We start from the raw sequence: 13,522 nt of genomic DNA, 5'->3' as shown, positions 1-13,522 counted from the left end.
ACGGGATGACAACATGGTCTAATGTCTGCATGTTGAACCACTATGTCTCCCCTCTGCAATATTCATAATATTCAACAATAAACGTTCTCACATCTGAGAGTGAACTGATGACCCTGAAGACCAAATTTCTTGAGTAGAGCTACGTTCACCTAAGTGGGACTTATTTTATAGGGCTGACAGAAACAAGTAACAAACAAGACTCAAAACAAACCAACAAAAAACAATAAAAAGCCCACTTCCATAATTATCACACCTAAATACAACTGGTTTCTAGCCTTCCATCAAGGTTAGAAAAAAAACAAATAACCATTGATTGATTTCAGTGTTCAGAACCACAACAGTCATCAGATAACATAATTTTCACGACAAAGAGTAAAGCACTTCCTTAATGTATCAGCCACTAATCCAAAACCACTTCAGCAGGAATCTTCATGGAGATTTCTTTGACATACATTCCATTTTCTTCCTATATTTAATTTTCTCTAGCTTATGCCCCATATGCTATACCAAGTACTTCTTACTCTTTTCATTTTTCAAAAAGTGAAAATACTGCTGTATTAAACCTCTGCATTTCCCTGTAATTCCCCTTTCCTCAAGCCAGAAGGAATTCGGTGTTTCCATCCTTAGATGCTTGTACTTTTCTTGAACACTGCCATTTGATCAGCAGCACATTTTTGGCAATACAGTAGTCTAAACTGACCCAAGTATTCCACGCTCATATACCTGAACACTTCTTTTCTTCAAGGAGAGTTTGACCTCCGTATGGTGCTGCCTGTAAGGGTATTGGCCAGAAACCACAGTCGACTGAAATTGAGTCAGTCCAGACACTCTTGTCCACGGCAGAACTCTGGATTATTTTTCCTAACAGGTGCTAGCTTGTAGTGCTTAAACAGATACTGTTCTCCTTGCAAAACACTTGATTATATGTTTATAGTTATTTTCTAGGATTCAGCGCAGCATATCTTCCATAGAAAGATACACCTATTTGTTCTGATGCACTTAATGTTATTTTCTTCATGCATAATGACTTGGAAGACAGCTTTTTTGATGGACAAAGTCCAACAACTGAAATATTAGCGTACTATCTTAGTCAACAGTTTAATATTCATTTGACTCAATAATGCAATGATGTTTGATGCATAAACGCACCCCAAAAGACAATAAGACTGAGCTCTTGGCCGCATAAACAGTAAATTCAATAAATTCCCCTTACCTATGTAGTATCACAACAGCTACTGACCTGGGGAGTGCTGGGAAGTTGCGAGCGAGGTCATAGAATTGGAAAGGTTAAGGTTAGCAGTAATGCTAAGCTGGCTCTGCACTGCAGGAGGATATGGAGATGTGGGTGTCAGGAGAGATTCTTCACTGGTTTCCTCATCAATTCCAGGCAAATACGTGTCAATCAAGGCATCAAGAAACTTCACTATGAGTTCAGCATAGTCTGGGATTTGTGTTTGCTGTGGGTGATGGGGGAAAAAAAGATTGATTCCTTTCTTTCTACTTTTCTGTCAATATGAGCTTTGCCCCAGAACTCACTCTAAGATTACGCTGGTTTTGCCTGGAAATTTTAAAAAGCGTCTGAGGTAAGTATAAGCAAGAACTGATTTGTGGTCTTTTCCAGATTAATCTAAACACACTTATTAAAGATCACTTGTAGGTGTGATTTCAGTACTGCTGGGAACTACAAAGCCAGAAAAGTTTCACTCATTAAGTGCCACAGATACCCAAGCCTAACAGATTATTAATGCCCCATGCTCATTACTCATGCCCCATAACTGAACATCCAGAACGCTACCTATCCTGCTCATCTACTTCTTGTTACAATACTAGAGGGAACAGATAGCAGTACAGATGGTAAATGCTTTTATTTTTTCTGCTGTAACATAGAATTTATTCTTATGGAATTATAACTCTTATCAATTTAATTCCTTAAACTGTAAGACAGAGATGATAAACTAAAGAGTTTCTGAATGATGTACATGTGGTGAACTTAGGAATGCTGGAAAGGTGCATTTACACACCTGACTGCTTTTAGCCAGCTTTGGTTAAGTTAACTTTACTGTGTCTATGAAAATATCCACTGCAGGTTAGAAAACTGTTTTAGACACAGAAGTGAGGGTTATGGTACTAATTGCTCATATCAACTCTGTAATTTACCATTTATCTGCACCCCTCCTGGAGCATCAATGTTCTTTATAAAGAGAACAAGGGTAAAACACTGATGAACTTACATACAGCATACTATTCTTACCTTAGAAAATGGGCCAGCAAACCTCCATAACCCATTAAATCCAAAACCTACAACAACAAATTGAATGTTACCACAAAAACACAGTTCTCAGTTGACAGAAAACAACTAGAAACTGTACATGGAGGATTACCTGGATTTACTTCAGCATGGAAATTCAATATTTTACTTGGAGACTGAAAATACTACATTTTTGTCCAAACTGAATAAGATAAAATGATGGAATTCTAATTTATTAGATACATGGGTTAAAAAGGCTCAAAATCTCAGAACTGTCATGCAGTAAATTCTTGATATTTTAAAAAGTAAATTTAACCTGTGAATGTGTGTCTCATTTTGGAAATTATATCAACACGTTTTTTTCTCAATAGTCATCTGTTTCTTATGAATCTTCCTGGAGAGTCTTTGATTAAGGATCATAAAAAATATTTAGGTTTTAAGTGCTCAAGCATCACATGAAAGGGAAGCTTAGGTGTTAAAAAACAAATGATGCTCTATAAAATTTACCCATCATTAAATCAACCCATAACTTAAAAGGTTAACTTAAAGATCACCATTCATCACCACCATATAATTTGGTTAGTGGTAACAGAATACTGAGTATTATACTTTTAATAGCTGGTGCATAACTACAAAAACCAGTTTTAATGGTTATGTCAGTAGCTGTTTTTTTAATATGCGAACACTTAACTATTATTTGGCTTTATGAAGTTGGAGAGCATCCACAAAGCAAAGCTGACTTGCTTTTTCATTAAGGCTGCAATAATTCAGAAACTTTTCATTAGCACATCTAACTTAAAATTCAGCAGTTTAAAATATAAATAAATAAAAATATTTACTTTGTAGATAAGAAGTTTGGTATTGGGGTGGAGACTCTTCATGGTAGACAACACTCTGAACAATCCCATGAATTGGATTCAACAAATTTGGATCCTGGCACAGTGACAAAAGGGTATTGATCTTGGAATCCAATAAATTATGCCTAAAGAAAAGAACAGTGGCTTATTTTTTTTTTCCTACAAAATAAGAATACAGTTTACAACTACTTTAAAAAACAGCAACTAAAGTGGGATTTTCAAAAGTTCAGTGATTTTAGAAGTAGAATGCAGCAAGGATGTTAAAAGGAATAACACTTCTGAAAATTTGTAGTAACAACAGGACCCATCAGAGCATTCTCTTTTCCTAGCATTTTATATTGCAAATATGTTTATCGTTTTCAACCAAAAAAATCATTCCCTGGATTTGTGTGCATGTCAAAGGTGAACTTTCAAAGCAGTTTTGTAAACTTGCAAGGGTACTGCCTCATTTGAGCTCCCTTGCAGAACCCAGGCTTTGATCACACTGTTACTGCACTATATCATGCCCATCAAGCTCGACAGTCAGTTTAAGCCTACGCAGAAGAGGACAGAACAACATAGTATGTTAAGCTCACCCCATGATTTAACAGAAGAAAAAAACCAAAACAAAACAAAAACAAAAAACAACCTATAACTTGGGCAGTAACAATACAGGCAATTCAAGCTACCTCTGTGTTGACCCTTTAAGACATCATGAGCTCAGAGAAATCCCCGTAATGGGAAAGAGGGCTGTCTATGCAAGGCTTCCTAATAGCATTTTTTCTTTTGAAGCAAAATGCCTGTTACTTACAAATGTGATTTCAGTAACTCACAGAACTTGTTTATATTCTGACTATTATTTTATAAAACCAGAAAAAGGTACCATTATTTCAAAATCATGCATCAGTCAGTTTTAAAAGTCTCCTCACTTTACCTTCTGATAGCTGGGTTTCCCTTGTATATACTGCCTGTAGTGAATACTACTTTTAACCTATATCTAAAGAGATACATTCAAAGAGTATGTTGAACCACACTTTAAATCATTTTTTTGGGGTTACTTATTTAAAAAAAAAATCTGAGTCTAATCGGTACAAAAATAGTACCTAAGAGACACTACATAGAGACTTCTATAGAAAACTATATGACTACATTGAAACATAATTTGACTCCCTACAGTAACAAGTAAGTGATAAAGCCATGCTGAGCCACTAGAACAATGGCAGCAGTGATGCTGAAAGCTTTCAGGAGAACCTGGTGTGCACAGCCCGGCTCCCTAGCAAGAGCGACACAGCGCTCTCCCATGCTCTGCCAGCCTGCCCAGACCCTGGCGCTGAGGAGTGCTTTGGGACCATCTGGAGCACTGCTATCCAAGGGTGCCTATTCTAGCATGAACATTATATTAATTTAATGTAGGGAAAAAAGGGTAATTCCCAAGTTGCAATGGACATTTGTCTCAACGAGGCAAGGACAGATTGCAGCTAGTAACCTACGAATGAGAAGTACCTCATACGTGCTTGTCTGCTCCAGAGACTTTTTAAAGGAAGGCCAAGTCAGAGCTTCAGATACTTACACAACAGGAAAGACCTTTGGGAAGACAACACTGGCTTCTGCTAAATACTCGTACAGAATCCGCTGGTCAAACTCGTCAGTAGTGTACTTCACTAACGTTGCCTATGATAATGTAAAGGATTAAATTAGCATGCTTTAATAGGAGAATTTGAGTAGTTACAGGCTCTTTTGTTTGTTTGTTGTTGTAGTTGCAGATTTTAGTACTTCTGGGTTGCAGAAAAAGCAGCACTACAGAACATTAATTTGTCCTCTTCAGACATGGAATCAAGTGACTTCATGTCTTCGTGGGACACAATAAGAACAACTGGCAATAGCTTCTACTGCAACTGACTCTGTGAATTATAACAGGAATGCAAACTGTACTGGTGCATCTGACGAAAGCACTCTCATACTGGTAGCTACATTACTAGTTAGTCAAATTTTAAATTGAATCATGCTAGAATTTCAAAAAATGTTCACTTAACTTTTAAAATATAATATGTGATACCTTCTTGCTATATAAAATTAGTTTATAAAACAAATCTGCAAAGGAAAACGGATCAATTGTTGGACAAGTTCTGCAAAACAATAGGCTATTTGCTCTCACGCATTTTTCAAATACATTTATAAAAGTGATTCCTAGAAAGTCTGAAGAAAATCAACAGAAGTACAGATTTACACATTACATACTGATTCTGATCCACGTGAATTTAGAAGCACTGCAAGGAACACACATGCTTCTTTGGAAGATAAAAGAACATCAGAAAATAATACAATAATACACAGAAAAAAGGCTTACAAGAACTGTAAGCAGCAGTGCTTGAATTTTTGGGTCAGTCAGAACTTCTTCATCTAGGAGGACGTTTGACTCAGAAACAGAAACTTTTCGAAGATGTGGGTGTTGCTGTGGTGATATTCTCTGGGTCTCTGCCAGATAAAAAAGAGCAGCTCATCCAAAGAAAAATGTACCCAAACCAAAATAAAATTAGCTCTTGCACAACAAATTCAGTTATATGCAAACTTCAAAGTTCAACAGAATTTTCATAAAGTATAAAAGCAACAATTATGCTGTAATACTAGCGGCGCTAGGCTGTCACATGGGATGTATTATCAAATGGTAAACAGTAACCCCAATTTCCTATTTAGTGAAATACAGGCCCAGGGGTGGTAAGTACCATATTCAGGGTCAGGCAGCAGACTGACATCAGATACAACAGAAGAACCCTGGTCTTGCATTGCAATTGGGGATGGGGGCACAGGAAGCAGATGTGGGAGAAGATGAAGAGAGGCATTCTAGGCATTATGTCACTTTTCATCTGCAAAAATTTGCAGCTAGGGTTTAGTAAGTCATAAAAAGTCAAATTTTACTTATTGCATTTCATTCCTGTATACAGTACTTTGTAGCTGCCCCTTATTCTGGGTCTGCAAACTGAGCAACTCTAATTCCAATCTCAATTGCCAGTGATAAGGAAGACTGTATTCTCCACAAGCCAATATAAAGATATTTCTCCCTTACCTTGTAGTACCTTACCTAAGCAAATAAACACTGAATTTAGAAATAATCCTTTGTATATATATACAAAGCATTTGTAATTAGTGTTATTCTGAAAGCATTAGTCCTGTTTCTCACCCATTTCATAATCATTTTCGGCTACTCTCCTCATTTTGGGAGGCGTTGTGATTCCAGATTCCATGTCTTGCCTTTTAGGAGCCTTTGTGTCCGATATCAAATGGTCAAAACTTTTCCTTGTACCTAAAAACAATTTATCATGAAATTAAAAACATTAAACCTAAATCCATACAGTTAAGTATTTCCAATTTTCTGGCCAAGCTATCCTATCTACAATATATTGGTAGGAATCTGGGGACATTTTCACCAGTTCCAGGGATGGTAAAGAAAATATGGTCACACCATGCCGCTCTCCATCACAATTTCCAAAATGCTTCACAATACATATGAGGATAGCATGCAATTTATTCCAGTATGTAAGCTGTGGGCATGCTATGGTTTCCTGATCAACACATCACATTGAATAAACATGCCAAAATGTGATTACTGTAAAGAAAGCAGTAACAGGATTGTAACGAAAGGAATGTCCCTCTTCTTCCATATATGCCACAATGTAAAAGGGTAACCAGAAGTTATGAGAACGAACTCATATCATTTCTTTGATACTAAGACTTGCTTGTAAACATGATGCACTGAGAAGCCAAGTATAAAAGAAAAAAAAATGATTGCTTCCAAAACATCTAAAATGTTTTGGGACCATTTCTCCCACCGTAAAATAGAATATTCAATATAGCAACTAAGCTTAAGTACTTAGCTTCTTGGTTTTACTAACAGAGGGCTGGTGGCAGAAAATTAGCACTATGAACCTTCGGTATCTGGAATATCGTGGGTTTTTTTTGTTTGTTTGTTTGTTTTGCCTCTCCCCTCTCTGATCAAAAGAACTCAATTACTCCTCTTCAATTGTAGTGTTCTCTATTTGCATTTTGTAGAAACTACATACATTCCTCTGACTTGGGAAAAAACACTTGAAGTCAGAATACTGGTAAAATTTTTCTCTAATAACACTTCCTGGGGTATTCTGTAGACAAATTAGTAAATTAGGTATCTTAATAACCTAGAAGCTTTTTAGTGTTTGCTTGTGAAGGCTGCCCCATATCCAAACTCATGGATTTTCGTGTTCGAGGACTTATCTGTCCCACTGTCGGGTAACTGGCAGCCAGATGTCTGTCTGACCCCTTTGGTGATGACCATGGTTGATTTTCCTTTAGTGTCCTGAAAGTGCAGAGAAATTAAAATAAGAAAATCTTTGAAACTGTTGCATGTTTAGGCATTAATTTTTAAACTAGCCAAAGTATCCTTTATTAAAGCCATCTTTTCTAACAAGTTAAACTTCCAGAAATACGTATTAAGAAATAGTAATTACTTTGCTAGCAAAAATGTGTGAAAAATAACTATGTATTATGAATGTAATTTTGAAGAGATAAAAATAAAGTAATAAGAAAAACACAAGGAAATCAGCATCTAATAAGGCAAGATGCAAGAGATTTAATAAGCAGCTCTCCATGCTGGATGCTAAAAAGACAGGTACTGAGTAAAGCACTCTGTATTGAAACAAACTGGCTCTGCATGTCACTTCTAGGTTGACTTCCTAGCTACCTCAGTGGCCATTTATGGACAGACTGTAAGATGTCAAGGTTTTCCAATGACAGGAATCAAGTGATTAACTTAGTATATGTCCTGAAGCTCTCCAAAAGACACAGAATTTTCTTATAGAATATAAATGAAAAATGAGGTGAAATTAGGTCTTGTAAAAAAGGGGTTAGCAAAAAGATTAAGACCTTCCAAAGAATTTAAACTCTGGAACAGCTTCAGAGATCTCAAAATTAAATCTATACAAATTCAATACACAAATTCCTCTGTGACTCTTGAACACACATGGTCAAGAAGCATGCTGGTCAGGAACCAGCACTATGTAGTTGAACATTCACTTAGCTTTAACGAATATGGGTTTTAGTTTTCTATATACTACAGGTTACCTTTAGATAACTTACTAAAGGAAAGAGATACTGAAATTTTATCTAAAAGTCAGACAACCAACCTATAGCTAGTGTCACTGTGATGTATGGGATATGTATCCATAGGAACATTTTCCATTGAAACATCTGTCAACAAGAGAGACTTCCTATGTTTTAGGCTGCAGCGACTTCGAACTTCCTCAGACACTGTGAGCAAAGCTAAAAATTCAAAGAAAGCTAACGTAAGTTTTCCATGGCAGGAACACATTAAAGAATGTAAGCAACAGTCCCTCAATTTAGATTTTTTACTTAGTACAAAGATGACCACAGAGATGTAATTATACCTTACTGAAATGTACAGAGTAAAAGTAGGTCATACAAAAAGAATTATATTCCCTAGCCAGTTAGAATTACATGACTTAAACATTTGCCCTCATATAGTCACAATTTCTATTTCTAGACCAATACGAATGCTCTAAAGCACACACTCCAGTATTTAAACCAAGAAACCTTCAGCCTCACTTGGATATTTTCAAAGTTGCACAATAGGTCCTGTGCTGGCAAGCCTTCAGTCCACAAAGAGCTGTGGATTGATGTACCTCAGGCTAACCAGACTCTTGTCCATTTCCAGTTATAAGTTTCCTTTATATTGATACAACTTTAATCAACCCAATAACATAAGAATTCCCACAATTCGTTCATTTCTGTTAGCACAAGTTTAAAAGAATGTTTGTTTGTTTAATTTTACCTGCTAGGTAAGCCACGCTCTGGGTGTTCACCTCAAACTTGTCACAATTCCTATGTTTATTAACCAGAGCTAGTAGTGTATGTAAAATCCTCACTGTTCTTGCTACAGTGGTAGGAGAAGGATGCCTGTACCCTAAGAAATGAGGTTACAAAAACAAATACTGTATTTAATTTTTGAATGCATATTTATGAAGCATTAATATTTTTAAAATATTTATAAATATTTTTCAGTGTGTCCTCAGGATGCTTCATATAAAGGGTAAGGAAATACAATGCTAACATAAATTGCACACTTGGGACTATTATTTCTGTCCCTCTGCATAAAAACTTCACATAATTACAAATGTCTCTGCATATATTATCTATTAGCTCACAAATCAGTCTTCTAAAAGAAACAATGAGCCCAAATAACAGGCACACATAGAAGGAATTCTTGGAAGAGGACATAATGAACTGTAGCAAGTGAAGCCACACACTCCTGTGACAGCAAAGAATTTATGTCATTTGCACTGAAAACCTTGATAGAATATGCATAATGGAAACCCAGCAAAGTCCTTTAGTCAAAGAACGTTTAATTTTCTATCTGTTCTGTGACCTGAGTTACCTAAAATCCACCACCCCTTTTTATTCCCTTTATTCTTGGACTTGTATTTACTTATGAATTAAGAGTATTCATGTAAAAATAAACAGCCACATCTGTATTTACCTTTCAGGAGGTGTCCCACTAGTGCGAAGTTGAAGTTGGAGTTGAAATTTAGCCCTACAAAATGATCCATCTGCTTGCAGTGCCATTCAAGTGGTCTCCTGATCTCCATAAACACCTCTTCTGGGCTCTGACCCAGAAAAAGAAGATACAAGAGTATTGCATACAATCATACAATGGTTTGGGTCAGAAGGGACCTTAAAGAACATCCTGTTTCAAACCCCCTGCCATGGGCAGGGACACCTCCTACCAGACCAGGTTGCCCAAAGCCCCATCCAACCTGGCTTTGAGCATTTCCAGAGAAGCGGCATCTGCAGCTTCTCTGGACAGACTGTTCTAGTGCCTCACCACCCTCACAATAATTTCTTCCTAGTATCTTGTTTCTTTGAAGATTACTCCTCTACTCATTTTTTAAGGGATAAAACTTGGTAATTCTAAGAGTTTACAGGAAAATATCAATTGCACTCTTGATTAGAATGTATCTATGCATTTCTGTTCCAGTTTAGAACAGAATAATAAGAGCTTCATCTCTGCTTCTCAGTTTACTGTTGATATTGTGCAAGTTCACAATGCAAATTTCAGTTTTAGTTGCTTGACTACTGTTCAAGAGGATAAGGAAGTATTTTTTTCTTTTTAACAGGTCTAACTGCTTACATAAATTAATTATCAATTAATCACAGCTGGTTACTAAAAGAGGGCTCGCTTACCTTATCATTGAACACTCGAAGGCTATCCAAGGTATGCAGATTCTGTTCAAGTAGTGCTGTACCTGCTGAGTACAAGTTGACTTCATCTAGCTGCAGTACTGCCATAGCTACCCAGAAGAGGGCCTTGTGCATAGGGGAGTCCTGGAAGGAGAAGGAAAAGGAAAAGGCCATGATTCCACTTTCAAGTCAGTTCCTGTAAGTGAAAGACAAATAGGATTGACACGTTTTCGTATATGCATTACTAACACAGTAGCAGAGGTTCTGTTCTCAAACACATCCCTTCCAACAAAACAGGTATTCATATGAGCCCAGAGTGCTGATATATTTAACAGGTGAGTAGCAGAAAGCAAATTAATTTCAAGCCTTCTATTCCCTCCCCTCGAAGCCATCCCTTTCTCTTCTATACCCCTTTCCTTGCTTGCAAAAATGTCAGAAGTATATTGCCCTACATCAGACTGAAAGACAGCATCTTTTGTTATCAACTTGGAATGCAGGTTGAAAATGAATTGCAACTCTGCACATATAACTGGCCCAGCAATTCAATCTCCAAATCAGAAAATTAGGCAGAAAGAGCTGACATTCAGCAAATCCTGGGTCCCTTATGCAGCCGATTTTTCAAAGAACTAACTAGCAATAGATACACGAGACTTTTTGTTGTAATTTTCCCTGCCTAATACCACATGCAGGAAAATGCGTGATATAAGCATGGAAGACAAGGAAGGCTTGTAGAGGACGATCACATCACTCATTGGTTATGCGTTTAAAGGTACACTCACAGGGTGGAAAAGCAGTAGTACTACGTACTAAGTACTACGTACTAAGTAGTGTACTTTGCTCATGGTACACTAACAGGGTGGAAAAATGTGCGAGTAGCCTATCAGAACTGTTTGCTCTTGCTAATTTTAAATACCACAGTGCCATCCAGATGGCACACAAAGACTGTCTGTGCAAAGCTACCAAGTACAGAGTGAAACTAATTGTAGACAAGATTAGCCAAAGACTTCTAAAAAGTTTGTTATGTACATGAAAGTGAAACATGCATATTAAACCAGCCAAATATATTGGTAAGACTTTTTTTAGCACATTTTCTAATGTATTAACAAATGAGAAAGCTGCAGACCCATTCATGCTCCCCAGAAATCCCCTTCTAGAACCGTGCCCTAGAACTATATTCCTTCAGATGTGTGTGACAATGGCACTCCACTAGAAAATTTTAAGGTGGTTCATTAACAGCACACCTATTGGTATGGCAGTCAGTTCACACAGTAACACACAATGGCTGAATTAATACCACATTAGACGAGACTAAAATTTATCAGAAGCCATGATCAGAAAGACATGCATGAGGAATTACACATTTGAAAGCCAAGACCGAAAATCTTTTGGAGAGAATTACGGCAGACTGTGGTATAGCCTTTGTCTGTATTGCTATGGCCCAGTTTGGTGAAGCAGAACAGTACATTCTAAAGCTTTTTTAAAGCTTGCACAGGTCCCATACACAGACATCTGTGACACACTTCCTATATGTATTACTTTCAAGCATGAGTCATAGTAGTCATAGCAATGAAGTGTGAACATCAGATACCACAACACTTCCTTATATTTTTGAAGTTATAATTGCAATTATAACTTCCATTTACAAAACATATTCTCAGTTTATTCTAAAAATCCAATCATTTACCTTATTAAGAAGAGGCTGCAGCTTGGTGAGTGCTATTACGGTAGCTTCTATTAGAACTTGGCTATTGTAATTATCAGGCCCTTTCAAACAGCTCTCAAGTCCCTTTTTGTAGAAAAAAAGAATAATAATAAAAAATAGAATCCATAATTAGATTTTGCTTTGTAAAAAAGATCAAAGCTCTAAACAATAACTGTGTCTCTCAATTAATTTACAAAAGTTGAGTTAATTTTTCCAATTTGCAAGGAATTTTAGGAATTATGATGCACACTAGTGATATATATTGATATATTGATTTGATATACTGATATAGCGATATATTTAATATATTGAAACAATTACACGGTGTGTATTAGAAAAAGAAGAGTGCAGGACAGGGTGCAACAACTACAAAATAACTCTTCTTCAGTTCAGATGCTGCTCAATTAAATTTTATGTCCACACAACACTAATAAAGTACTTAAGGGAAACTTAGATAGTGGACTGTTTACCTCCTATAGAACACAACCTTATTTACAAAATATGGGTATCATTACCAAGCTAGGTAGCTCATTTCAAAGTTTTCTTACATAAATTTTATGCTTTCCATTGTATTTAGTTGTAACATACTAAATGATTAGCTTCCTTTAAAAAAAGGAACTTGTGAATAATGTGCATGCAGATAGATGCCTTATCAGAAAAAAATGCATTTATTTAAATACTGAGTTTTATGGATCAAATTTTAAGTGTCTCAAATTTTAAGCTCAATATTGAAAACTACTGTTACTCTAGAAATAGCAGCACTGATGAAACTTACTGCCACCAAACTAATTTAAAATAGAAAGCCAGGCCTACAAAGACTAAATTTCCAGTCAGGTACCTCTCTGTACAAGAATATATTTGAAGAAATTATTTATTATGAAATTATAACGAGTTCTATATTTGAAGGGAAAAAAAAAATTTAGTTGTTTTATGAGTCACAAAGGAAAACAGATATAGACCTATATACCTTGCTAAGAATTCGGATTATTTGTTTTATTTGTCCATGAGAGACACGCTTACTTATACAGCCAAAGACAACAAGTGCTCTTGGCTGCAAGGATGGATTATATTGGAATGCAAACCTGTGAAGAAACAGAGTACACTATATTAGACAAATATACAACAAACAGAATTGTCAACTTTTCATTATACAGTCTAAGTGTACTACACGGGCAGTTAGGGGTTATGTTTTGAGGTCTACAACATACTTTTGAGCTAGTTCAGTCCACTGGTCCAGCCACTTGCACGTTGGAATATCTCTCATACAAGCCTAAAAAGAATTATATTGTTTGAATACGTGTAACATGAACAAAAGGTATTACTTTCAGAGAATCATAGAATGGTTTGGGTTGGAATGGACCTTAAAGTTCATCCAATTCCAATCCACCTGCCATGGGCAGGGACACCTTCCACTAGGCCAGGTCGCTCAATTTTAATTCAGAATATTCAGTTATTTTAGGTCTCTGAAACTACTGAGCTACTTAGGCATTCATTAACACATTATGGGAA

General features: G+C 36.4%; 1 protein-coding gene across 4 annotated transcripts in view; it reads right to left on the bottom strand.

Annotated features, from left to right (window-relative positions):
- NF1 (neurofibromin 1) overlaps positions 1 to 13,522 on the bottom strand; it is a 95,132-nt gene that overhangs the window by 10,760 nt on the left and 70,850 nt on the right. For all 4 annotated transcript variants that reach the window (XM_038165778.2, XM_038165779.2, XM_038165780.2 and 1 more), the window contains 14 exons: positions 13,222 to 13,283; positions 12,981 to 13,095; positions 11,996 to 12,097; positions 10,315 to 10,455; positions 9,611 to 9,737; positions 8,906 to 9,037; positions 8,241 to 8,376; positions 7,257 to 7,414; positions 6,263 to 6,385; positions 5,432 to 5,559; positions 4,655 to 4,755; positions 3,088 to 3,230; positions 2,252 to 2,298; positions 1,241 to 1,457 (listed from right to left, as the gene is read on the bottom strand). In XM_038165778.2, the coding sequence (XP_038021706.1) occupies positions 1,241 to 1,457; positions 2,252 to 2,298; positions 3,088 to 3,230; positions 4,655 to 4,755; positions 5,432 to 5,559; positions 6,263 to 6,385; positions 7,257 to 7,414; positions 8,241 to 8,376; positions 8,906 to 9,037; positions 9,611 to 9,737; positions 10,315 to 10,455; positions 11,996 to 12,097; positions 12,981 to 13,095; positions 13,222 to 13,283 (1,732 nt within the window). The remainder of the gene's footprint in view (positions 1 to 1,240; positions 1,458 to 2,251; positions 2,299 to 3,087; positions 3,231 to 4,654; positions 4,756 to 5,431; positions 5,560 to 6,262; positions 6,386 to 7,256; positions 7,415 to 8,240; positions 8,377 to 8,905; positions 9,038 to 9,610; positions 9,738 to 10,314; positions 10,456 to 11,995; positions 12,098 to 12,980; positions 13,096 to 13,221; positions 13,284 to 13,522) is intronic.

This window comes from Anas platyrhynchos, chromosome 20 (assembly GCF_047663525.1).
Source record: "Anas platyrhynchos isolate ZD024472 breed Pekin duck chromosome 20, IASCAAS_PekinDuck_T2T, whole genome shotgun sequence".
NCBI lineage: Eukaryota > Metazoa > Chordata > Aves > Anseriformes > Anatidae > Anas > Anas platyrhynchos.
The sequence above is the reverse complement of the archived record's forward strand: the minus strand, read 5'-3'. Positions and strand labels throughout refer to the sequence as shown.